At 36.2% G+C, this 26012-nt stretch overlaps 1 protein-coding gene across 1 annotated transcript in view; it reads left to right on the top strand.

The window, feature by feature from the left end:
• The window catches only part of LOC142334629 (uncharacterized), a 418890-nt gene that overhangs the window by 370063 nt on the left and 22815 nt on the right, over positions 1-26012 (top strand). Inside the window, exons 2-3 of the mRNA XM_075382822.1 lie at positions 7784-7844; positions 7915-8052. Coding sequence (XP_075238937.1) covers positions 7791-7844; positions 7915-8052 — 192 coding nt within the window. The 5' untranslated portion in view covers positions 7784-7790. The remainder of the gene's footprint in view (positions 1-7783; positions 7845-7914; positions 8053-26012) is intronic.

The raw sequence follows: 26012 nt of genomic DNA, 5'->3' as shown, positions 1-26012 counted from the left end.
TCACCTGTTTTTTTTATTCTTAAGTGCTGTCACGGTTTGCAATTTGAGCAGATGAACAGATTTTTAGGAACTCAGTTCAGTTGCTCCTCTAGAGAAGTCATCATAGGATTTCCAAATTGCTGAATAAATAGAACGCAATAATTGAGATGCTACAAAACAATTAAATGAAGTAAGTTTTTCAAGCTTGATGCGGGGAGTTGAGTTGCAATTGAGTCTATGGTTTTTATCCCCTGAGTCATCTTCTCTAACGTTTGCTTAACCTTATTCATGAAACTGAGACTGCTATCAATTGTTAGCCCTAAATACTTACTTTTATTAGTCTTTTTGATTACTTTGTTATCTACTAATAATTTGTTCTGTGTTTTGTTTCATTTAATCCTTTTTTTTTCAAACAAATGAGCCCTGTTTTTGAAGAATTCATATTTATTTGATGGTCTCCTAAGTAGTTTGCTAAGTTATTTATGTTTGATTCCAAGGACTTCTTTGCTATCTTTTCATCTTTGTTAGAAGCAAAAGCTAGGCAACCATCAGCATATTTTATCATTGTTACATCAGTATCAATAGCTGTACATCATTGTTAATTGTCTGCTCACAAACACAAGATACAAAAAATTTGTCACTTTTTTTGCATACGCTAGGATCAGACGCCTCTGCCTTAGGCTTGGAATTTTTAGCAGTATTGTTCTGTTACAGGTTTCCTCATGCCTCCCGAGTCTAACAATAACTCCAATTTTCAGCACTAACATCTAGGTGAACCATTATCTTGACTATTTTCAAAATGTCTTGTTTTTGTCTCAATCGAAAGTCCTTTTCTGTCGACTCCGTCAAACCCTGAATTCTAATGCCTCTTAGATTTTCCGCTATCGCTGATTGACAGGGTAGTTTGTTTTCCGTTGGTGAGGTGGACTCCAGAACCACTTTTGGTTTTTTCTTTCAAGCAATTTTTGTTTTTTTGAGATTGTCTTCTCGAGTTGATAAAAGTCCTTTACAATTGTTTTCAGTTATTCTTTATTGTTGTTGGCTTTAGACTCTTGCATAAGCTCTGCATTTTTCCCTCTTTTCTTCACTCTGATATATGCCTGACACAGCAGAAGTGCATTTTAACTTAATGCAACTACTCCATGCATAGCAGATTTACTCAGTTTGGTGCAGTCTTTGGTTAAATGCGTGTTGCACCCACAAGCAAACAAGCAACGCAGTCGAACTGGGTTTCCGTCTTTTGCAGTCCAGTCTTAAGTTTATTGTAGCTTTTCAAAGATGCTGCGCACTCACTCTTACAGTTGAATACAGAAAAAAGTCAATCAATTTGTACTCAAAAAGGGTATGTAAGTGTAGAGAGGATATCCGAACCACTCAAAATTGCATTTCAATCGCCTTCAATTTAGTAACACAGTCTTGGTTGCAAGAAAAGTGTGTTTTAGAGCAATCCAAACTAAAAGAATATTGTTGTTGTAGTGTATTCGCATCTTCTGCTGCTAGATCTTGATCCCATTACTTTGTTATTAGCTCTTCTGAACTTTTCTGGACAGTTGCGTGCGAGTTGCCATGTACAGGCCGTAATTTCTCTGAAAGCCTCGGTAACAAATTTCCATTTTAATTTATGTAGAGATATCGGATGAACAGCAATTACACAAGAAAGCACAAGAAGACGATTTAGACTAACAGCCTACCTTCTTCGACATTGTCCTATTAATTATTAGTGGTAGTAGTAGAATAGATTTTAGTACTTTAGTACAGGGGTGTTAGAAATCACATAATAATTTTGCAAAAAGTTATATCAGCCAGTTTTGCTGCAGAGTTACCGTTTTGCAGACACAATTTTATTGCTTAGACAATAATTTGGCATATACTTAATAGAAGAAGAAGACACTTAATTGTTAAGAGCTGTGGTTATTGAAGCCGGACGCTATCAATTCTAAAACGTAAAATTAAAACTATAAATCACAACAAAATTACGTTGAAAAGGTTGTTGCAAAATTCCACAGTGAGGTTTTTAAAGACTAAAACAGCAAAAACTCGCGACACGAGACATTTAGAAATAATTAGGTTAACAGGAATTTGTACTTTGTAGTGCTTTATTAATAATTTTTTAAACACACTGTAAGTGGTTTTGAAACCTCTGAGTTGATTTGGCTCAGAATTTATTATTTGACGTGGCTTGAGAAAAAGAGCTTTTTAGAAAAGAGGTTGTCCTGTGGTCATGTGAAAAATTTTTTTGGGTAAGTTCGTTGATTGAGTATTTTGAATTGGTTTGAATCAGTTCCGTATTGAATGCAATTTTTTTCTCGCCTGATTTTTTTTCTGAAAATAGAAAAATGATCGTTTTTCTGTTCAATTCCAATCACCTGTTTTTTTAGTCTTAGTCTTTGTGACGATTTGCAATTTTAGCGGAAGAACTCATTTTAAAACCCCTGTTGAGTTGGTTTTCTAGAGAAGTCATCATTGTTTTTCCAATGTGCTGAATTAATAGAGCGGAATTATTCAGATACGACGAAACAATAGAATGGAGTAATTTTTCTAAACTTGATGCAAGGAGTTGAGTTCCAGTTGAGTCTATGGCTTTTATCCCCTGAGTTATCTTCTTTAACGTTTGTTTAATATGATTCATGAAACTGATACTGCCATCAAAGGCTAATCCTAAATATTTACTTTCATTAGACTTTTTGATTACTTCCCTATCTACTAATTTTTTGTACTGCGTTTTGTTTTGTTTTTGATCATTTAGTTTGCTGAAACAAGTGAAATCTGTTCTTGGGGAATTTGTTTTTAATTGATGTTCTCATAAGCAGGTTGCTAAGTTATGTATGTTTGATTCCAGGGACTTCTTTGCTATCTTTTCTTTTATGTTAAAGACAAAACCTAGGCAGTCAATAGCATATTTTATCATTGTTACATCAGTATCAATAGCTGTACAATGATCGTTTACATATAAATTGAACAAGAGAGGTCCAAATACAGTTCCAAGGAGTACACCTCTGAAAACTTCTATCCAGTTGGAGTAAATTGAATCTAGTTTTGCACGTTGAAGTCTGTTGGAAAGAAAAATTTCTCTAAGGTTCTGTGCATCGCTGTCAAAGCCAAACATTTTGAGTTTTTCCATGGGGATATTTATGCGATATGGGATCAATTGCTTTTGAGAGACCCAAACGTGCTGTTTGGACAAAAATGTTTCAGTCAAAACTTTATTCTATGAAAAATAACATAGCATCGGCTGTGGAAACAGCTTTTAGAAAACCAAATTTGAGCGGATTCGTTAATTCAATTTTTTGTACGTTATTCGTTTTTGGTCGATGTTCGATTCGCTCAAAATTTTTTGAAAATGCACTCGTGATTGTTATTGGGTGGTAGTTGGTTGCATCCATCGGGTTACCTTTTTTTGTAGAAAAGCTGATTTTCGCTTTTTTGCAAACTTTTGCAAACTGATCCTATGAAAAAAATAACGTATCGGCTGTGGAAACAATTTTTAGAAAACCAAATTTGAGCGGATTCTGTTTTTCAATGTTTTCTATGTTATTCGTTAATGGTTGATGTAGGATTCGCTCATAAGTTTTTGAAAATGCACTTGTGACTGTTATTGGTTGGTAGTTGGTTGCATCCATCGGGTTACTTTTTTTGTTGATACAGCTTATTTTTGCTTTTTAATGCAGTCTACAAAAATGTTTCCTTTATTTTATTCGGCATCAAAGTAAGTAAGATGTGATACAATTGTCGTTTGACCATCTTTTATAGCCCAGGCAGAATTGTACAACGAAATAATGGCTTGTTGGAACTCAACTCCTTGACAATATCATGAAATTTTTTTTCTGTAAAAAACTGAAAACTGAACTGTTGGTTATTTTTGCTAAGGTTATTTTCGTTGATGCATCGTTTTATATTCCTATCCCTAAAAAAATTACCAAGGTTAGAAATTGTATAACTAAGAAACTCCGCTATTTCAAATTTGTTAGTATGTCTTTACACGATTTTTGCAACGCAGTTACAGTAATGAAATTTCATTGTTTCCTTCTAATTGAATAAATTAAATTCAAGAGCTTTTACTCAGTGTCCGGAGAATAAAAACTATGCCTTGAAAGTTCTGTCTTTTTAACGTTTATTAGGTGTGATAGAGATTGTCACTTTTTGTTATTCAAATCTCACTGGTAGACTTTTTGTTTTTCTGGTATGTCCTAAAAGCACTCTATTTTCTTCGTATTTCTGTTTAACGTTCCTCGTCAACCCATTCAGTTTTCAGCTTTTTTTGACTTTGTGATTTCGAATTATTTTTGTTTACAATTAGAGCGTGAGTTTTGATTGAATTGCAAAAAATTGATATCAATATATTAAACATTACCGGAACATCATTGCACTGATAAAAGAAGTGCCACGGGGAAAATGACGGGGTTTTAACGATGTCATTTGCACTGTAACGTTTTTTGTCAAAACATTATACACTTTTTGTTGGGCTTTTTTATCAATTGGATATCATTTACCATCAGTTAAGAGATGCTAAATGGTTTGATTTGAGTTGCGTATCGAAAATATATTGCCGGTTTTCCTCTGTATATATAGTCAAAAAGTAATCAATATATAATTTTGGACTTTGTGCTAGTTTTGTGGGTTCACGTAGGTCATCAATTTGTAGACAATAAGGTGTTACGATGCTTTCTTGTTTTTTTCACCTTTGTTTAAACAATTGAATTTAAAGTCAACATGCACAGTGTTGCATTGTCAAAAAAGTAGTCTGAGTTGTATGACAGTTCGCCTAAAAATTTTTCTTGATTTTGTTTTCAGGGATTGTGCCTTAGGTCGATAAGCATTCTTCGAAAATTTTAGAAAAGTTTATTAACAATCAACCCAAACTGACTCAAAGACATTTTTGTCAAGCATCTTTAAATGAAGTGATAGTGTCTTGGGAACAAATGGGACCACATCTCTATCTTTATTTTTTTTGGAAGCGGTCTTTTCAGAAGAGCGCATGACTATTGTTTAAAAATTTCCAAAGCATAGAGAAATACTTTCCATTTAACCCAGCTTCACTTATTCCAATAATTTTGTTTTCTTCAAAATCCTGAGGAGATACTTCATTAAGATTTTTTTCCTAACAATACTTTGCAAGTTCAATTGAAAAATTTTAATGTTTTTAGAATATTTTTGTTTTTGCGAAAAAAGATTCCTAAGAAATTGTTGGTTTGTTGACTTAACCAAGCAAAAGAATAATCGTAATAAATGTTACCTGAGTCAACTTAGGCTGATTCCAGATAACCCGTGGCACTATACGCACAAATGATTTTTTTTGCATTGCAGTTATGGTAATATACAAGAGCATCAAGCATGTTGCTAAGAGAAGTGAGACCTTATCCTAAAGGTACGTTATTAGATACATAACTTCTTAAAAATAAAATACATATTTTTTGCTAGGTCTAGGTGTTTGTCGATTCTGTTTCGGTCGAATTGATAAAACACAGTTTGTAACTTCAACATTTAAATTTATCAGAATGTTGCGAACAGACTTTACAATAGCTTTCACGCCGTTTTCAGAGGGATGGATGCCATCTCAGTGAATATAGTCATAATTATTTTGAAACTCAGTATTCAATTCAATCAGGTTAAGTTTTTGTGGAATAGGTCCTCCACTTTTAAAACTAAAGTGCATAGTTGCTTGTCGAATTTAATGACACTAATATTACTCTCTTGTCTAAAGGCACCGAGCAAAGATAGAGAGCAGATATTGTTTCTGATGTGAATATGTGAGTACATGAATTTATAAGCTTTTCGTATGCCATAATAGATTCTTTAATGTCGAAAGCAGCCATTAGACAATTCTTGATTTCAATTAAGGGTGTTTCATTTTCTGTTCTTGTGTTTGCAGTTCTCTCAATCAGTCTTGAGATCCTAAAATCCGCGAAGCATCTTGCTACCACATTTGCCTTCCGTCAATTCTATTGTTTCTTTAATCTTCGATTACTATTGCCTCTGTAGTGCCGTCCTTTGTGCTAGATAAATTTCATCCATAGGCATCAATTTGACTGGCATTTTGTTTTGCATCAATTTTTTTATGAGTCTGTGATCTGATCTTCTTATGTTGTCAGTTGTCCAACGGATGCTGCATTTGCACCACTTGATATTGCGGTTTTGACTGAATTGGATCTCTGATTAAAAGTTTTTTGGAAATATAGGAAAAAAACGGCACTTCGAGTCCCTAACAGTTTTTAAAATTTTGTTCGGGGTTGTCGACTTATTCAAACATTCTGTCATATCCGTAACAGTTCTCCGTAGATGATAAATTTGTTCTTGTTGAGATTGCAAGAGACTGTATTTATTATCATCAGACAGAGTGGTAAAAGCGTCCAATTTAGCAACATGCTCAAAAGTTTAAAGTACCATCAAAATGAACCGACCGATCTCTACACTGATTGCTCTTCCTGAAAGTTTGTCACAACCTCCTACTTTTACGAACTTAGTTTTCAGTTATTGACGAATATTTAGTAGCAGTGAGAATAATTCATTTCAATTAACCAAATAAAAGGAGATTTTGGATCTAATCAGCCCACTCCCCGCTAAATGGGCATAAATCGTTCACGCTTCCCAATCCCACATTCTATTTTTCACATAGTAACTTGTTCCATTACACACAAAGTGCAATGTCGGCATAAATAACACCGAGGGAACAGAATAGCACACCAAGGGCCCGATATAAATGGTAAAAGAAAATCATTTACTCGTACTACTAACGCTACACAAGATGTGGAGCCAAGGACAAGTAGATGAGAAGTTTTGTGAAAGCAATGCCTTTCAGCTCCGACTACCAAAAGCTTCATAGAACAATCAGAATGAAGTGCGCCACTTCAACCGCCTCATGCACCACGTCTCACCGGCGCTATCCGGCTGTCAGACCCAGATCAGAAAGGCGGATTTCTATCTCTCAGTCAGTCAATAGAGCCGTCCACTGTTCTAGATGTGCTCTGAAAAAAAAAGCACCCAGCTGCAAGCGAAGCCGAGCCCGCACTGAAACTCAATGTCGAAAACCCCGATCTTCCTTATCATCAATCAGTCTAACTAATTATAAGCGCAGAAAAGGTCAATAGGCTGCATTAAAAACCCATTCTAAAGCCATGGATCCTAAGGCCGTAATGCTGACGAAAGGTGTCATCTCGACATTTGGCAAATCCTCCATCGACCTTTGCAATACTAATGCAAAACTGGAATATCGAATTGCCACCAAAAGATTACCCGCCACTTTATTTAGCCGCTTACTATGCCTGTCTTCTAATCCCGCTTCGCAAAAACCCTGGTGTCAGACTTATGGAATAAGAGAGTTTTGCGGAGAATAACCGGGCGTTATGTAGCGAGTGTCAAACAAGATCTGCAAATTCGAGGCAACACCCAGTTGCGTCTTGGGAAAAAAGGCGGCATAGAGTTTGCCATTGGCAAGCTCAGATCTTGCTTTTTGAAGACAATAACGACGCACTAATACTGATTGATGCTAAAAATGCATTCAACCGTTTGAATAGAAATCTTGCACTTCGCAACATCTCCTTCACTCCCAAGCGCTATGCAAATTTCTTACCAAGAACCATCTAAGTTTTTTTTATCGAGAAAGACACACTTTTGTCCAAAGAAAAAAAACTTAGGTTTTTGTTTTAAAAAATAACTGACTTCTTTTTTGCTTAATTTAGTTTTTGGTGGACCAAAAATTTTACAGCTGTTTTCTGGCAGGTTATATGTTATATGACCTTTAAGCAAGGAGTTTATAATTGGAAAGACTGCAAGTGTGTATTGCTTTTTTTCGAATTCTTGGTTTTGCAGAGCATATGGAAGATCACGGGATGGATGATGAGTCAGATGCCGAAGTTCAGGCTTACATGGTTAGTATTTCAGCGGACTCACTGTATTCGTGGACAACAAATTTGATTCAAGCTCTTTTGTGTTGCCCAGGGAAGCTTAGGTGGACAAGGGGACAACGAGCCGGAATCTATGTCGCTTGACGAACTCGCTGAGTATCTTCGAAGCAATCCTTTGTCATTGATGGCACAAAATGTGGCATCCGAGGTTTTCGACTCTGTAGATTGTAAGGTTCGATTTAGCTTTGTTTTAATTTGACATTCCTGTCTGTCTCAGCAAATCAATATCAACGTCAGACAGTTTTTTTGCTGACCTATTTATTGTCTACCCTCCCATTAAACCTCCTTACCAATATGTTTATTACTGTAGCATTTTCATATTGTGGGCGTGGCAGCTATATATTGTGGGGGGGGGGGGGGGCTGGCGATGCAATGGGAACGGCCCCTTGTTCACGTTCCCTACCGCGTACACTCTTGGCCACCTATATACAAAATTTATAAGTACTCTAACAAAAAAGTACTAAAAAAATAGTAGCTCTAATGATATTCTAATAAATTTTCCGTCCTCTAAGACGAGTACTCAAGAAGAGTACAAAGAAGCTTTAAAAAATTGCATCAAAGTTTTAGCTCAAAGTGTAATTCTTGATAATGTCAACTTAACAGCATATACAATGTTAGCACTAACTTGCGCTGTTTAGTTTGGCTTTTCGTGGGTGGTTTGATTCCCAGTTCTGAAAAATCAATGAGATTCGATCGGTAGAATCAGTGGTGACTGAATATTTCTACTGAAATTTTTGCACTTACTTCAATTTGCGTAGCAGAGATCATTGAAAATGCAAATGTTAAAAGCAGATTAAAATGGGTTGTATTGTGTCTCTCCAATAAATTTAACCTGTAAGAGAAATGCAATTTCTTGGAGCATATTTTGATGTAGTTTAGTGCTAAAGAACAAAACCATAAAACAATTATATTTTTCAGTCCTAAGTGGCCGTTAGAGTAGAAGTTTGAAATAATGTTTTTCAAATCAGGCAACGAAATTCTAGTCAACAACCAGAATCCTTTTAGGAAGAAGTTTGAAATCCTATGAGATGGTAAAAAGCAGAATCTATTTAACTTTTTACTTGAAAGATTTCCCTCATCTTACATTGCAAGTTGGACACACCTTGATTCCTCTTTATTTTACCAGAGATTTTGAAATGACCTTTTTTCGTTTTGAGTTCGTTGTGAAGCGTCTTTGTAATCAAAGTTTTGGGCAGGTACTATGTTCACTAAAACTTTCTGTATCCATTAAAAGAAATGGAGCTTTTCAAGGTTTTGAAATACCTTTCAAATGAAAAATTTGAGTGATTAGACCAACTCCTCATTGAAATTTTGAAAATTCATACGCCTTGTCCGTGCTAGTGGATCTAATCAATATGTACTTCTCAACAGGAGTGTTTCCAGAATGCATCTATTTTGCACGGGTAACTCCCATTTTCAAAATCCCATTTTGAAACGTCCCATTTTTAAAGACGGTAATAAATCACATGTAACTTGCTACCGACCCATAAGTCTTTTGAACTGCATGTCGAAGGTACTCAAGAAAATTATTTTTGATGAAATATACGAACTACTAAGACACAAACTCTGTGAAAATCAATTAGGCTTCAGGAAAAATCGATCGGCAATTTTGCAGTTACTATTATTTCTCGACACAGTGTACAAAAAGTTTGATAGTGAAGCCATCAAAGACCTAAGTATCTTTTATCTTGACTTTGCAACAGCTTTTGACACTGTACCACATAATATTCTGATACAAAAGCTTTCTAACATTGGCGTTGGAGGGAAGTTAATTCAATGGATATCGTCGTATCTAACGAATCGCAAACAATATGTGAAAATCAACAATGAGGTATCTGATTTGATAGAAGTCACCAGTGGTGTCGCACAGGGTTCTATATTAGGACCTCTTTTCTTCATTATTTTCATCAACGACTTACCTGAACACCTAAGAGAGAGAGAGAGAGAGAGAGAGAGAGAGAGAGAGAGAGAGAGTTTAGGCTTCTGTGTAGTGTGCACAAGGGTTTGCACCCATCATTGAGAGGTAGAGTTGACCAGTTTCTGAATTGTGTTACAGCTGCCACAATTGCAGAGCAAGGTCCAGGAACAAGAGTTGACTTCAGAGTAACAATTTTCGATGTAATTCCAGTAAACTTTTGTTGGATATTGTTTGTCAATCTGCTTTATTTCAATGTTAGCGCTTTTAATAATGATATTCAGTAGCTTGCTGGATCTAATCCAAAAATTCTTATCCGCTTTTTTGGTACGAGTTTTATCAATTGCTGTGAGCTCGTTTTGTCGTGTATTTTCTGCACTTTCGTTTATTTTTATTGGCAAATTGATGTCGTAATTGCCTCCCAACAAAGTTAAAAGCGTTAGTAAATCGTGGAGTTCAAAGTAGTATGATAGCGGCAGAAGCTTGAGTTTTGCCATTCTACTTTTATAATTCATTTCCCAACTACTGAGAATCCATGCCGTGGCTTTCTTTTGGATACGTTCTACTTCTTTGCATTGTTTTGTTAACAAACCAAACCATTGAGGCATAACTTATTACTGGTATGACATATCCCACGTAAGCATTAAGTTTTGTTCTAGTGTTCGCTAAAACTGATAGATTTCGCTTGAGAAAATAGAAAGCTTTCGAAGCTTTTTTACATCGTTTTAGACTTTTTGCTCTCCAAGAGAGTTTTGCAGATATAATGACACCCAGATCTTTTTGTTCAAGCTTGCTCTCTAGGAATTTAGAATTTAGCTGGAAATGGTATTCGCTGTTTTGCTGTTGTTTTACTGTTGAAAACATAACATTTGTTTTCATTCAGCTACATTTTGTGCACTTCACACCAATTTTCTACTTTTATAATTCATTTCCCATTTACTTTTATAATCCATTTCCCAACTACTGAGAATCCATGCCGTGGCATGGATTGCCACAACTACTGAGAATCCATGCCGCTTATCAGTTTCATATCGTCAGCAAAGTAATTTGCTACGGCTTTGCTGACGATATGAAACTGATAAGTGAGAAGCAATGCAATACCTAAACCGCAGTTTCTAGTTTGTCAATTTGGTGCAAAGAAAATCAAATGAGACTAAATTATAGCAAAACTCACCTCCTGAACATCAAGGGAAATATAACGGCGTCTATTGACAAACATAAGCTAGATCAGGTAAAAAATCAGCGAGACCTTGGGCTCCAAGTTTCAGAAAACCTAAATTGGAATGAAAATGCTCCTTTAGAAAACGAAAAGGTTTGTGCTTTTTTCAAGCTTAAAAGAAATATTTCTCAAAAGTGTGAACAGAAATCTAAACTGAACGCTTATTTAGGTTACGTTGTACCGATAGTTACTTATTGCTCACAGGCATGGTTTCCGCATAAGTCACAAATGAAAGAAATTGAAAAGTTACGAATTGCCACAAAATGGATTTTGAGCAAAAAGCAGAGCTATAAACAGCGACTTGTTACCTTGAATATGTTGCCTCTTAGCCTTTATATTGAAATGCACGACTTATTATACCTTATTGCTTTAAAACAAGGTAAAAACGACGTTGAACTATCGAACTTAGACAGTATTCAGGAAAGTAGCTCTCGTCAACATAGCCGAGGAGAACTACAAATAAAGAAAAATCGGTTAGTAAGAAGCGACGAAAATTTTTTCCACCGGACAAAAATTCTCTACAATTTAGTGCTCAAAGTTTATTCAAATTTTGGTAGAAGCTTAAATAAAAATAGTGTCAACAATTTTTTGGCAATGTTTCTGCAATCAGTACACAGAGGAAAACAAATGCACTTGGCGCATTGTATGCAAGTGTGGATACTACAACCTTAATCAGAAACTTATGAATCTGGACAATTGAATGGGAGCAATAACCTGAAGAACGAACTTCGAAGCCTAATCTACTACTACTAAAATAGCCGATCTGATTATGATAAATACAAGCCAATATCTATTGTTTTATCTAAAATAATAGAACGTGCTTTTTTATAGGTTGTATTGTTTTTTTAGAACTTGACAAGTGGATTTTTGATAAGCAGCTTGGCAAATTTATTGTCGAGCTTTGGCGATTTTGGTACATAAAGTCTATGAATTGAATATGCTTGAGGTGTTCTGATTAAAGTTACTTAGGAGAGATCACCGCCCTACTTACCTGAACAGCCTGTTTGTGCAGAGAAACTCATCGCTTACGACACGAACCACAGCAATTGGAGAGTTTGAAGTACCAAAAAAGAAGAACTCTATAGAAATTGTCTTTGGGAAGACGATTTTTGTGTTCCTTGGCTGATTTTTACGCGAAGTCTTTATTCCAAAAAACCTTGTAAGCATTAATGAGAATGAACATCGGCAACGTCAATCATACACATTAAACTTGTTGTCATACTGCAATTTGTAATGGTATATTTTTCCTATCAAGGTTCGATTTATTAACCTTCGTTCTCCCAAACTGGTTTTAAAGTATTTGAGGCCACATTCTGACCGCTGTGAAGTAGAAATATGTAAACTATCTTCCATCTGGTTTTTCGCATTACAGTATTCAAGTCTTTTTTCTCTCCTTTCTTTCTTTCTTTTTTTCTTTTTTTCCTTTTATCTTCGTTTTTTATTTTGTTCTTGATTTTCAATATCTTTGCTGTCCTCTTAAGGGGTGATCACTAATAAGAGTACAAAAAATGTTGAAAATTATCATATAAAATCTTGGTTAAATATTTGAGTAAATTAAGGTGTTAAGGTTTTCATTCTCTGTATTGGATTGTAAGCTCAATCTTTGATTCTTCTTCTTCCCGATAAAAGTAGAGCCTAAGGAATCAATTTTAAATACTTTTCTCAACCTCTTTTAATAAAAAATTCTTGGTTTATTTTTGTTCAGCTGTTTTCTGAGAAAGTTTAAAAGAAAAGTTGAAGTCACTCCGTTCTGCTTAATTTGATAGATTGTCTAAGACAATCAGAGACCTACCTTTAATGCCCATCGGTTAGTATCATCCTTGGTTTCAACTTGGCATGGCCTCGTCTTGCCTCTGTCCGGTATCAATTCGTACATGCCAAAGTAGTTCTGTAGCTAACACTTGGACGACCTATTAGAATATGAAAAAGGGATTAACTTCAGAGAATTTCAGAGAAATTTCAGAGAAGAATGATCAAAAGCTGACCAGATCATACTGAATAAAAGAGAGTGACATGATAAACCGTTTCATAAGTACAACCTTTTTCATTTTCAGAGTCCGCTTATGAAACATTTCATTAATATATTGAGCTTTTTACGCAAAAGATTTACAGTTATTCAAAATAAAATTAAAATCAGTCCTTGTTTGAAAAAATGCAGACATTTGCACTAATTGGCGTCTAATTATCAAAATTACAATTCTTTTTTTCGTATAGCCCTTCTATTTCAGAAATTGCGGTTTTAAGATTTGAAGCACAAAGTTTAAAGTACAAACGCCGTGAAAATGTAAACAAGGAGGCTCGGTAATTTGCGACCCCGCTCATCCACATTTTTGGCATAATTGTCTACCAAATGAGGAACCGATAAAACCCCCCAAGAATTCAAATATCAAAAAATTTGTGTTTTAACAAAAATAACGCCACGGCGCAAATACTTCAGTGTAGTAAAAAAAAATGCCGCCTTAGATTGATGAGATCTGCTATTATTTAAAAAAGTGAAATAAGACGAACTACAAAATCAAACAACAACAACAAACATTAATTACATTCACAATTTTGTCCTTTTTTTAAAAAAGAAAATAAAAAGTCAAGATAGCGTCAGATAAAACTGAAACTGAGCAAAATAACTTGTACTTTGCTAGAGAAGATATGGGACCAGTCCAGAATAAGGCTCGGTTGCAAGTAGACAAAAAAAAAGAAAAACAGCGAAGTTAAAAAAATCGCTTTTTTAAAAAAACCATTGATTCCAATGTAATGAATGTCATTAGATATCAACTGAAGTAATTCAAATGTTGTTTTATCACCGATGGCTACATAAGAGGACATATGACCTGTCTTAATAAGACAATCAAAAATTCAATTGAAACCTCTGAGAAAACGCGTAAGGCCATATTCTGCCTCAAAATATTTTCGGTTGCGCATTCTTCGAATGCCAATTATGTGGTATGCGACCTATCAATAATTGGACTAGGAAAAAAATTGGAAACAAAATTGTGAAAGGGGTAAAATTAAGAAATGCTTTTGTTTTTTTGGAAAACAATTATTTTCAAAGTCATGAAAGCCATTAGCTACTTAATGAAATAATTAAGTTAATTCGTTTATTAGTCCGAAAGAATTTGAGATCTGTAATTGTTCTAAAAATGTCTTTAAAACGTTTACAAAAAGAAAGTAAAATAGACAAAAATCCAAAATTAAATTTTATTTTGGCGCCTGTCGAAGCCAGCAGTGCCACAACGAATTCTTTAAAAACTTGCGCATTCCCTCGACTTTGTTTACTTGCGCCTTCTCTCGACGTTGTACACTTGAGCCTTCTCGACTCCAATAATGTCATACTTGATCTTTAATTAACAAGACTAGGTAACAAAAACACACAAAAAGAACAAAAATGCGAAGTTAGTGTTTTTTCAAAATTGTGTTCAAAGTCATGAAAGCCTTCATCTATCTACTCAAAGCAGAATACAGATTTTGTAAGTTTTCATGAAAAGCAAGTGACACCTGTCTTTTACAGGACATTTCATACGAGTACAAGACGAAGTGAAAACGACAGTTAAATACAAAAATATAAAATACTCGTAAATTCTTCGAGAAATTGGTGTCGAAGTCGTTAAAACTAGTCAAATGCCTCAAGTCGAATTTTTTTAAAAAAAAATCTGGTAGTATTAAGGCCAGAGCGTCATAACTTAATGCGTAAAATCGTAATAAAGATTAAGTTTCAGGTCAGTAGAAACAAGAATCATTCCTTTGATGACAGTAAACTTCAAGTTGACCAAATTAAGAGAAAAATAGTGGCAAAGTTCAAAAAGCCATTGTTCATTTTCAAAACAAACAATTTTTTGAAGTTAAAACGACCAGATGTTTTCGAGTAAAAATTAGATGATTTAATTTGGAACTGCTTGGGAGGCTAATTGGACTTATCACCAGTGAGCTTTGTTTTGAATTGATCTGTTCTTTAACTAACATAAAAGGAGTGTATAGTTCCTCCTCCCTCAAGAGGGGTCGGAAAAATTAAGCACGCCAAGCTCACAAATGCACTCACCTAACTGTCTAATTTGATGACACCAGATTTTAAAATTTATCTAAGGTAGCCAGGCTTCGATATGAATGTTCTCTATTTTTGTATTTTTATTGTTTCTCTTTGAGAAATGCGAAGTAATCAGAGTATCATTAGAACTATACACTGTTTTGTTGGTGCTGATGAATATTCTCACAATGTTCTGATCCGTCAAATGATGACGGATGTATAAAATTTTGTTATGTTATTTTTTAAAATTTATAACATTGTAGGCAGCTGTTTGTTTGCGTGAAACGGTAGGAAAAGTTGAATAATTTTGAAAGTTGAAAGTTTCATGTGTTCTTCCTGGAGCTTAAGATGTTTGCACTGAAGACATCATTATGTTTGGTCTGCCAAGTAAAAAGTATTGGTCTACCAAAACTGACGTGGTGAAAAAATTGGCGAAACGCAAATAAATTTTTTGGTTTGGACAAAAAATGGAAGATCAATGATAAAACTTCTATATAGCTGAATCAAATTTTGCTCGTCAATGCAGCTGAAGAGAATTGCTATATGCGGGTCGCCGAACTTCACCTACTGCGGTACACCTACTGCGGGTTGACAATTTTCAGCTAAATTGAAGTTGTATTATTGAACGTTTTTTTTTATTCCTAACCAACAAATTTCTTTGCGGGTCGCCGAAGTTTTCGCTAGGTCAGTTTTGGTGAAATTATGATGTTATCTGTGCAAACATCTAGCTACAGGAAGAACACTCGAGGCTTTCAATTTTAAAAAACTTCATTTTCTACCGTTTCACGCAAACAAATGGCTGCCTCCAGTAAAGTGTTTGTTTTATAAAACATAATATAGCAAAATTGCTTAAGTTTTTACGCCTCTACACGGTTATCAAGTATGGACCCCTCCAAACGTCAAAAGCACGAGCAGGTATTCGCTCCCAGGATCAATACACACTGTACACAGACTGCGAGAAACGGGTGTTTGCCCAGTTTCTCTGGTCCCTAGTATGCACTTGACTGGGAAACCCATTTGTCCTGCTTCCTCTCATCCAAGGGGGCATTGAAAGAAACCCCGCGCTGCTCGTGGGGCCAAAGTAAGTGTCTCCACTCATGGCAACACACACCAACATGTTCAATTGAATTGTAATGGTCTCAAAAATTGGACAACTTCTTAGACTGGATGCAGAAAAACAGCATCTAAATAGCTGGCATCCAGTAGAGAAACCTCAATTAAAGATTCACCCTCAAAGGCTCATCTGGCTATTGCATAATCCAAGAAAATAAGCACAAAGAAATACAAAATGCACTTGGCGCATTGTATGCAAGTGTGGATACTACAACCTTAATCAGAAACTTATGAATCTGGACAATTGAATGGGAGCAATAACCTGAAGAACGAACTTCGAAGCCTAATCTACTACTACTAAAATAGCCGATCTGATTATGATAAATACAAGCCAATATCTATTGTTTTATCTAAAATAATAGAACGTGCTTTTTTATAGGTTGTATTGTTTTTTTAGAACTTGACAAGTGGATTTTTGATAAGCAGCTTGGCAAATTTATTGTCGAGCTTTGGCGATTTTGGTACATAAAGTCTATGAATTGAATATGCTTGAGGTGTTCTGATTAAAGTTACTTAGGAGAGATCACCGCCCTACTTACCTGAACAGCCTGTTTGTGCAGAGAAACTCATCGCTTACGACACGAACCACAGCAATTGGAGAGTTTGAAGTACCAAAAAAGAAGAACTCTATAGAAATTGTCTTTGGGAAGACGATTTTTGTGTTCCTTGGCTGATTTTTACGCGAAGTCTTTATTCCAAAAAACCTTGTAAGCATTAATGAGAATGAACATCGGCAACGTCAATCATACACATTAAACTTGTTGTCATACTGCAATTTGTAATGGTATATTTTTCCTATCAAGGTTCGATTTATTAACCTTCGTTCTCCCAAACTCGTTTTAAAGTATTTGAGGCCACATTCTGACCGCTGTGAAGTAGAAATATGTAAACTATCTTCCATCTGGTTTTTCGCATTACAGTATTCAAGTCTTTTTTCTCTCCTTTCTTTCTTTCTTTTTTTCTTTTTTTCCTTTTATCTTCGTTTTTTATTTTGTTCTTGATTTTCAATATCTTTGCTGTCCTCTTAAGGGGTGATCACTAATAAGAGTACAAAAAATGTTGAAAATTATCATATAAAATCTTGGTTAAATATTTGAGTAAATTAAGGTGTTAAGGTTTTCATTCTCTGTATTGGATTGTAAGCTCAATCTTTGATTCTTCTTCTTCCCGATAAAAGTAGAGCCTAAGGAATCAATTTTAAATACTTTTCTCAACCTCTTTTAATAAAAAATTCTTGGTTTATTTTTGTTCAGCTGTTTTCTGAGAAAGTTTAAAAGAAAAGTTGAAGTCACTCCGTTCTGCTTAATTTGATAGATTGTCTAAGACAATCAGAGACCTACCTTTAATGCCCATCGGTTAGTATCATCCTTGGTTTCAACTTGGCATGGCCTCGTCTTGCCTCTGTCCGGTATCAATTCGTACATGCCAAAGTAGTTCTGTAGCTAACACTTGGACGACCTATTAGAATATGAAAAAGGGATTAACTTCAGAGAATTTCAGAGAAATTTCAGAGAAGAATGATCAAAAGCTGACCAGATCATACTGAATAAAAGAGAGTGACATGATAAACCGTTTCATAAGTACAACCTTTTTCATTTTCAGAGTCCGCTTATGAAACATTTCATTAATATATTGAGCTTTTTACGCAAAAGATTTACAGTTATTCAAAATAAAATTAAAATCAGTCCTTGTTTGAAAAAATGCAGACATTTGCACTAATTGGCGTCTAATTATCAAAATTACAATTCTTTTTTTCGTATAGCCCTTCTATTTCAGAAATTGCGGTTTTAAGATTTGAAGCACAAAGTTTAAAGTACAAACGCCGTGAAAATGTAAACAAGGAGGCTCGGTAATTTGCGACCCCGCTCATCCACATTTTTGGCATAATTGTCTACCAAATGAGGAACCGATAAAACCCCCCAAGAATTCAAATATCAAAAAATTTGTGTTTTAACAAAAATAACGCCACGGCGCAAATACTTCAGTGTAGTAAAAAAAAAATGCCGCCTTAGATTGATGAGATCTGCTATTATTTAAAAAAGTGAAATAAGACGAACTACAAAATCAAACAACAACAACAAACATTAATTACATTCACAATTTTGTCCTTTTTTAAAAAAAGAAAATAAAAAGTCAAGATAGCGTCAGATAAAACTGAAACTGAGCAAAATAACTTGTACTTTGCTAGAGAAGATATGGGACCAGTCCAGAATAAGGCTCGGTTGCAAGTAGACAAAAAAAAGAAAAACAGCGAAGTTAAAAAAATCGCTTTTTTAAAAAAACCATTGATTCCAATGTAATGAATGTCATTAGATATCAACTGAAGTAATTCAAATGTTGTTTTATCACCGATGGCTACATAAGAGGACATATGACCTGTCTTAATAAGACAATCAAAAATTCAATTGAAACCTCTGAGAAAACGCGTAAGGCCATATTCTGCCTCAAAATATTTTCGGTTGCGCATTCTTCGAATGCCAATTATGTGGTATGCGACCTATCAATAATTGGACTAGGAAAAAAATTGGAAACAAAATTGTGAAAGGGGTAAAATTAAGAAATGCTTTTGTTTTTTTGGAAAACAATTATTTTCAAAGTCATGAAAGCCATTAGCTACTTAATGAAATAATTAAGTTAATTCGTTTATTAGTCCGAAAGAATTTGAGATCTGTAATTGTTCTAAAAATGTCTTTAAAACGTTTACAAAAAGAAAGTAAAATAGACAAAAATCCAAAATTAAATTTTATTTTGGCGCCTGTCGAAGCCAGCAGTGCCACAACGAATTCTTTAAAAACTTGCGCATTCCCTCGACTTTGTTTACTTGCGCCTTCTCTCGACGTTGTACACTTGAGCCTTCTCGACTCCAATAATGTCATACTTGATCTTTAATTAACAAGACTAGGTAACAAAAACACACAAAAAGAACAAAAATGCGAAGTTAGTGTTTTTTCAAAATTGTGTTCAAAGTCATGAAAGCCTTCATCTATCTACTCAAAGCAGAATACAGATTTTGTAAGTTTTCATGAAAAGCAAGTGACACCTGTCTTTTACAGGACATTTCATACGAGTACAAGACGAAGTGAAAACGACAGTTAAATACAAAAATATAAAATACTCGTAAATTCTTCGAGAAATTGGTGTCGAAGTCGTTAAAACTAGTCAAATGCCTCAAGTCGAATTTTTTTTAAAAAAAATCTGGTAGTATTAAGGCCAGAGCGTCATAACTTAATGCGTAAAATCGTAATAAAGATTAAGTTTCAGGTCAGTAGAAACAAGAATCATTCCTTTGATGACAGTAAACTTCAAGTTGACCAAATTAAGAGAAAAATAGTGGCAAAGTTCAAAAAGCCATTGTTCATTTTCAAAACAAACAATTTTTTGAAGTTAAAACGACCAGATGTTTTCGAGTAAAAATTAGATGATTTAATTTGGAACTGCTTGGGAGGCTAATTGGACTTATCACCAGTGAGCTTTGTTTTGAATTGATCTGTTCTTTAACTAACATAAAAGGAGTGTATAGTTCCTCCTCCCTCAAGAGGGGTCGGAACAATTAAGCACGCCAAGCTCACAAATGCACTCACCTAACTGTCTAATTTGATGACACCAGATTTTAAAATTTATCTAAGGTAGCCAGGCTTCGATATGGATGTTCTCTATTTTTGTATTTTTATTGTTTCTCTTTGAGAAATGCGAAGTAATCAGAGTATCATTAGAACTATACACTGTTTTGTTGGTGCTGATGAATATTCTCACAATGTTCTGATCCGTCAAATGATGACGGATGTATAAAATTTTGTTATGTTATTTTTTAAAATTTATAACATTGTAGGCAGCTGTTTGTTTGCGTGAAACGGTAGGAAAAGTTGAATAATTTTGAAAGTTGAAAGTTTCATGTGTTCTTCCTGGAGCTTAAGATGTTTGCACTGAAGACATCATTATGTTTGGTCTGCCAAGTAAAAAGTATTGGTCTACCAAAACTGACGTGGTGAAAAAATTGGCGAAACGCAAATAAATTTTTTGGTTTGGACAAAAAATGGAAGATCAATGATAAAACTTCTATATAGCTGAATCAAATTTTGCTCGTCAATGCAGCTGAAGAGAATTGCTATATGCGGGTCGCCGAACTTCACCTACTGCGGTACACCTACTGCGGGTTGACAATTTTCAGCTAAATTGAAATTGTATTATTGAACGTTTTTTTTTATTCCTAACCAACAAATTTCTTTGCGGGTCGCCGAAGTTTTCGCTAGGTCAGTTTTGGTGAAATTATGATGTTATCTGTGCAAACATCTAGCTACAGGAAGAACACTCGAGGCTTTCAATTTTAAAAAACTTCATTTTCTACCGTTTCACGCAAACAAATGGCTGCCTCCAGTAAAGTGTTTGTTTTATAAAACATAATATAGCAAAATTGCTTAAGTTTTTACGCCTCTACACGGTTATCAAGTATGGACCCCTCCAAACGTCAAAAGCACGAGCAGGTATTCGCTCCCAGGATCAATACACACTGTACACAGACTGCGAGAAACGGGTGTTTGCCCAGTTTCTCTGGTCCCTAGTATGCACTTGACTGGGAAACCCATTTGTCCTGCTTCCTCTCATCCAAGGGGGCATTGAAAGAAACCCCGCGCTGCTCGTGGGGCCAAAGTAAGTGTCTCCACTCATGGCAACACACACCAACATGTTCAATTGAATTGTAATGGTCTCAAAAATTGGACAACTTCTTAGACTGGATGCAGAAAAACAGCATCTAAATAGCTGGCATCCAGTAGAGAAACCTCAATTAAAGATTCACCCTCAAAGGCTCATCTGGCTATTGCATAATCCAAGAAAATAAGCACAAAGAAATACAAAAGTGGAGGGGTAGCTTTTATCATTAAGGACGCAATTCTTCTTCAAGAAATTAATCTTATGACTTCTGACAGACACCTAGGAGAGAAAGGGATGGAACTCACCGCAGGTAGTAATAACATCAAACTGTTGCACACCTTTGTCTGGCTGTGATGCCGGATACAAGACATCAATCAATAAACTACTTGAGTTAGATGATTGCATTATTGTCGGTGATTTCAATACTCATAGCTCTCTATTGCACTCGAAACTACCGGAACACTCAAGAGGAAACAATATTGCAAGTGAAATAAGCGTCTCTAATCATGTAGTACTGAGCGAAAAGGCCAGCACAAGCGTAACTGAATCTTGTAAAAGCTCCCCGGACATCAGTCTCACCAGCTCAATTATAGCAATGAACGTCGACTGGCGCACTGATTAGGCATTGGGCTTAGACCATTTACCAACAGTTCAATCCATCACCTGTGACCTCATCACACTCAAACACAACACGAAATTTTTATCAACTCAAACCAAGCTGACCAAGCAAGTTTTAAAGAAGACATTGATCTAAAATTGAAGAAACAACCAAGGCCAAAGAATGTCTATCATGCGGAAAAGACCTTAAGGAAAGCCATAAATGTAGCGGCTGCCAGGCATATCCTAGAGCAAAAATTAAAACAGTTGTTGCCAATTTTTCCGGCGGAGCACTAAAGCTTTCTGAAAAGGGATTGAATTCAAAGAAAATATTCAGGGGCCCCAGAATAACGCAACTAAACCATGAAATAAACTTGTTCAAAATCAAAAGCACGAAAAGCGTATTGAGTTGTACAAACACTTACTCACAGAGGTAACTGCTGAAAGGACTTTCGTCAAGCAACGCTAAACCATCTGCAAACAGAGTCATGTACTTTGACGCTAAGAAGACTACTCCTCACCATGGTCCAAGGAAATGCGCCAACAAGTTAACCAAAAATACACCGCACATACCATGGAAAATGAAAAACAGAAAAAATTACACTAAGAACAATAAGGATAGTGAAAATAGAGAGCTGAATGTTTAGGTGTAAGTGAAAGAAACTATAAGAGACACAAAGAAAAGTAAGGCTCTGGACCCATATAGAATAGCGCGAATCCACCTACTCCATCTAGGCCCCATAGCACAGATTCCTCACTGAAACCATGAACATTTCTGTAAACAGTGCTAAAATCCCGGACGTCTGGAATGTGGGCCGGGTTATACCCCTACACAAGCCGGGAAAACCCATTGACGAATCTAAAAGCTTCAGACCAGTTGCTCTCCTCTGCCCCCAAAGCAAAACTAACAGAAAAACTCTCACTAGGTGACTATAGAATATCCTCTAAAAGAACATCAGCATGGTGTTAGACCTGAGCTCTCCACAACAACGGTACTCAATATTGTCACCAACTATATACAAAAAGGCCTTTATCAAAAACTCTGCAACCGTACTGTACTACTAGACCTCACCGCCGCCTTCGACAAGATTGATCAGAACCTACTTCTACGAGACATACTCGAGGCACCACTACAGAATAGTCTTAAAAGTAGAGTCGCTTCATACTTACAAGGCAGTTTTTCTTCCGCAGATTATAACAATAAGAAATCAAATAGGTGAAAAGCCAAACGGTGTCCCCCAATGTTTTGTACTATCGCCAATGCTCTTCAATATCTACATGAGCAAGCTGCCTGTACCACCGAAAGATGTAAACATCACGTCTTACCCTGATGAAGTAAGTTTAACCAAGTCTCAGCCGCAGGTTTAAAAATTACGAGACATCATAACTCCCTACCTAAATATTCTACACGACTGGCTAGAATCAAGAAATCTTAAGTTATCTTCTGAGAAATCAAGTGCCTGCGTTCACAAGCTGTGGCAAGGAGGCCAAGTTTGACCCACACCTCACTGTCAACAATTAATCAATACCACTGAAGTCCGAAGTCAAAGTAATGGGTGTCACCTTTGATTGTATTCTCAATTTTGGCGAACGTGTAAGGAACACGTAAGAAATTACAAAAGCACCTTTTTATCTTGAAAAATATTGCTGGTAGTGACTGGGGCTGCACAATAGAGACACTCTTGGTGACTTACTAAACTATAGGTAAAAGCTTCTTGATCTACGGTGCTCCCATTTAGGCTTCCACAATCAGCAATTTAAACTGGAACCACCTGTAAACAAAACCAAACAATGCTCTTCGCACAGTTACTAGCTGTGTAAAAATGCCTGACATCAATGACTTACACAATGAGGGTGAATTGCTGCCTGTTAAAGCTCAAAGAAATGTTAGCAGAAACCATGAAATAAACAAACTTGTTCAAAGCCAGAAGCTCAAAAAATGGATCGAGTTTGTTTTCACAGAGTTAAGTTCTCTAAACTGTGGAGCACAGTGAAAACAGTAAAAGGACTTCGGTCAAATAACAATACACCACCTGCAAATAGCCATATACTTGACGCTAAGAAGACTAACTGCTTATCACAATCCAAGGAAATGCGCCAACAATATACTCCAAGAAAAATGAGAAAGCGAAAAGAAATGCACCAAACAAAGGAAACTGGAAATAGAGGGCAGATTGTTTAATTGTAATACAGTGAAAGAAGCTGTAAGAGACACGAAGGAAAGCCCTGGGCCAAGTAGAATAGCGCCAGTCCACCTGCACCATCTAAGCCCCATCGCACCGAGATACATACTGAAATCATAAACAATTCTGTAAACATTTCAAAAATACCAAACATCTGGAAAGTTGGCTGGTTAATACCGCTACACAAACCTGGAAATTCCATAGAGGAATCTAAAGCTTAAGACTAATTGCAGTCCTCTCCACCATTGCAAAACTAACAGAAAAGCGCTTACTAAGTGACTTTATAGAATATCCACTAAAAGAAGATCAGCATGGCTTTAGACCTGAACATCCCACAACAAAAGCTTTCAGTTTTGTCACCAACGATATACAAAAAGGTCTTAGCAAAAGAAACATTGCAATCGTACTCTACTGGTAGCCTTATATCTCACCGACGCTTTCGGAACGGTTGATGACAACCTACTACCGAGAGACATAGACATACTCAAGGCACCGCTACCAATTACCACTGAAAGAGGGGAGACTTCATGCTTACAGGGCAGGTTTTCTCCCGTAGAATATAACAATAAAAACTCAAAATGGAAAAAAAACCCATCAGGGGTTTCCCAAGGTGGTGTTCTATCTCCAATTTTCCTCAACATCTACATAAGCAAGTGGTCTGTGCCCCCGAAAGATACAAACATCACGTCTTACGCTGATGATATAATTTTAACTAAATCTCACCCACAGGTTAAAAAATTACGTGACATCATAACTCCCTACCTTAATAGTTTTTACGACTGGCTACGTAGGAGTTAAGAAAACTTAAGTAATAAGCTGAGAAATCAAGCGCAACTGTTTTCACAAGCTGGAACAAGGAGGTCAAATTTGATCCACAACTCACTATGAACAGTTCATCGGTAGCAGTAAGGTCCAATGTCAAAATATTTGGTGTCACTTTCGACAGTATGCTGGTAGCGAATGAGGCTGCACAAGAGACACCTCAGTGACCTGCAAAGCTAACGTTTGGAGCGTCCTGAACTACTGTGCTCCTATTTGGGCTTCCACAATCAGCAATACCAACTAGAACAACCTGCAAACACAACCAAACAATACTCTTTGCGCAGTTACTGGCTGTGTAAATTTGTTTGACATCAATGGTTTACTCACTGAGGGTAAAATGCTGCCTGTCGAAGCTCTTGCAGAAATATTAGTAGAGCAATTCCTACCCGGCCGTTATCAGAGTCGTCGTGTTGATCATACAACAACCTCTTCAACCAATTTTTGTCCCATGAGACCGACATTAATTGATACTTATAGGGACCGCATGAAACAACACACAAACAATAAAAGGGCAATTAAATCGCAAAGAATACGAAATTGCGCTAATACGCATCCACCGACACACGGTGCATACTCAGTTGAATAAAGACAGCGAGCAACTAGGTACACATTCACCAAAATTAGCAGAAGAACAAATGTTGCGAATTGCCCGTGGTAGTGTCGAAAACTGGATAGTGTCCCCTGCTAAACTCGTACTTGAGTAGGATCTGTGACAATGTTGATAACCGCTGTCCCAAATGTGGAGTAGCTCCACATGACGTAAACCACATTGTTAACTGCAGTAAGAACACCACGTACCTGAAAGTGATTGACCTGTGGGAAAGACCGTTAGAGGTAGCCAATTGGCTGGACCTAATGCCATCAGTCCAACACAACCACACTGTGCAGAATAATCCGCCTTCCTTGCCCCTTTCCCCTGATGTTAACGATGCCCCGCCTGACCCCTTCCCCGGAGACCGCATGCCATTCACCATGGCGTAGATGCAGAAGGTCGCCACATCACAAGCAAATTGTGGATAGGCAGTTACACTACTGCCTATCCACAATATATATATTAATATACCTTTTTATTATGGTACAAATGCAACTAGGGTGCCAGTTAAAAACGACCATAAGCGCCGGTATCCCGCCAAAATTACCCGCTAATTGCAGCTCTGTGCGACAGCAACAACAACAGGAGAATTGCTGCCAATCTGCTAGGAATAATAATCTGCTAACGTTTTCCAGAGGATGAAGCATGGATCAGCCAAACACTCAAATTCATTCATTGATTGCTGTACAGCATAACACAAACGCATGACAGCAGCGTGACTAACATCCGCCGAAAACTGACCTAATTTTAACTGATGGTACAAAATGCATGAAACTAATTTCATTTTTAGCTACTACTTCTATTTCACAAATATGGTTTTGTGTCACTCATTTGGAACTTGACGCAGCTGAACTGAGATTTGATTGTCAACATTTAACTACCGAAATCCAATTTAAAAGAGCGCCTATTGTTGGTTAATAGTGAGTATGGAAAAGACCTACATGGAAAACACTTTTAATTCTCTTTTGCAGTAAAAATTAGCGGACAATTGAGTTAAGCTACTCTAGTACCTGATCATTTGCT

This window comes from Convolutriloba macropyga, chromosome 2, assembly GCF_964194025.1.
Source record: "Convolutriloba macropyga chromosome 2, txConMacr16.3, whole genome shotgun sequence".
NCBI lineage: Eukaryota > Metazoa > Xenacoelomorpha > Acoela > Convolutidae > Convolutriloba > Convolutriloba macropyga.
This window is presented reverse-complemented; position numbering and strand designations above follow the sequence as displayed.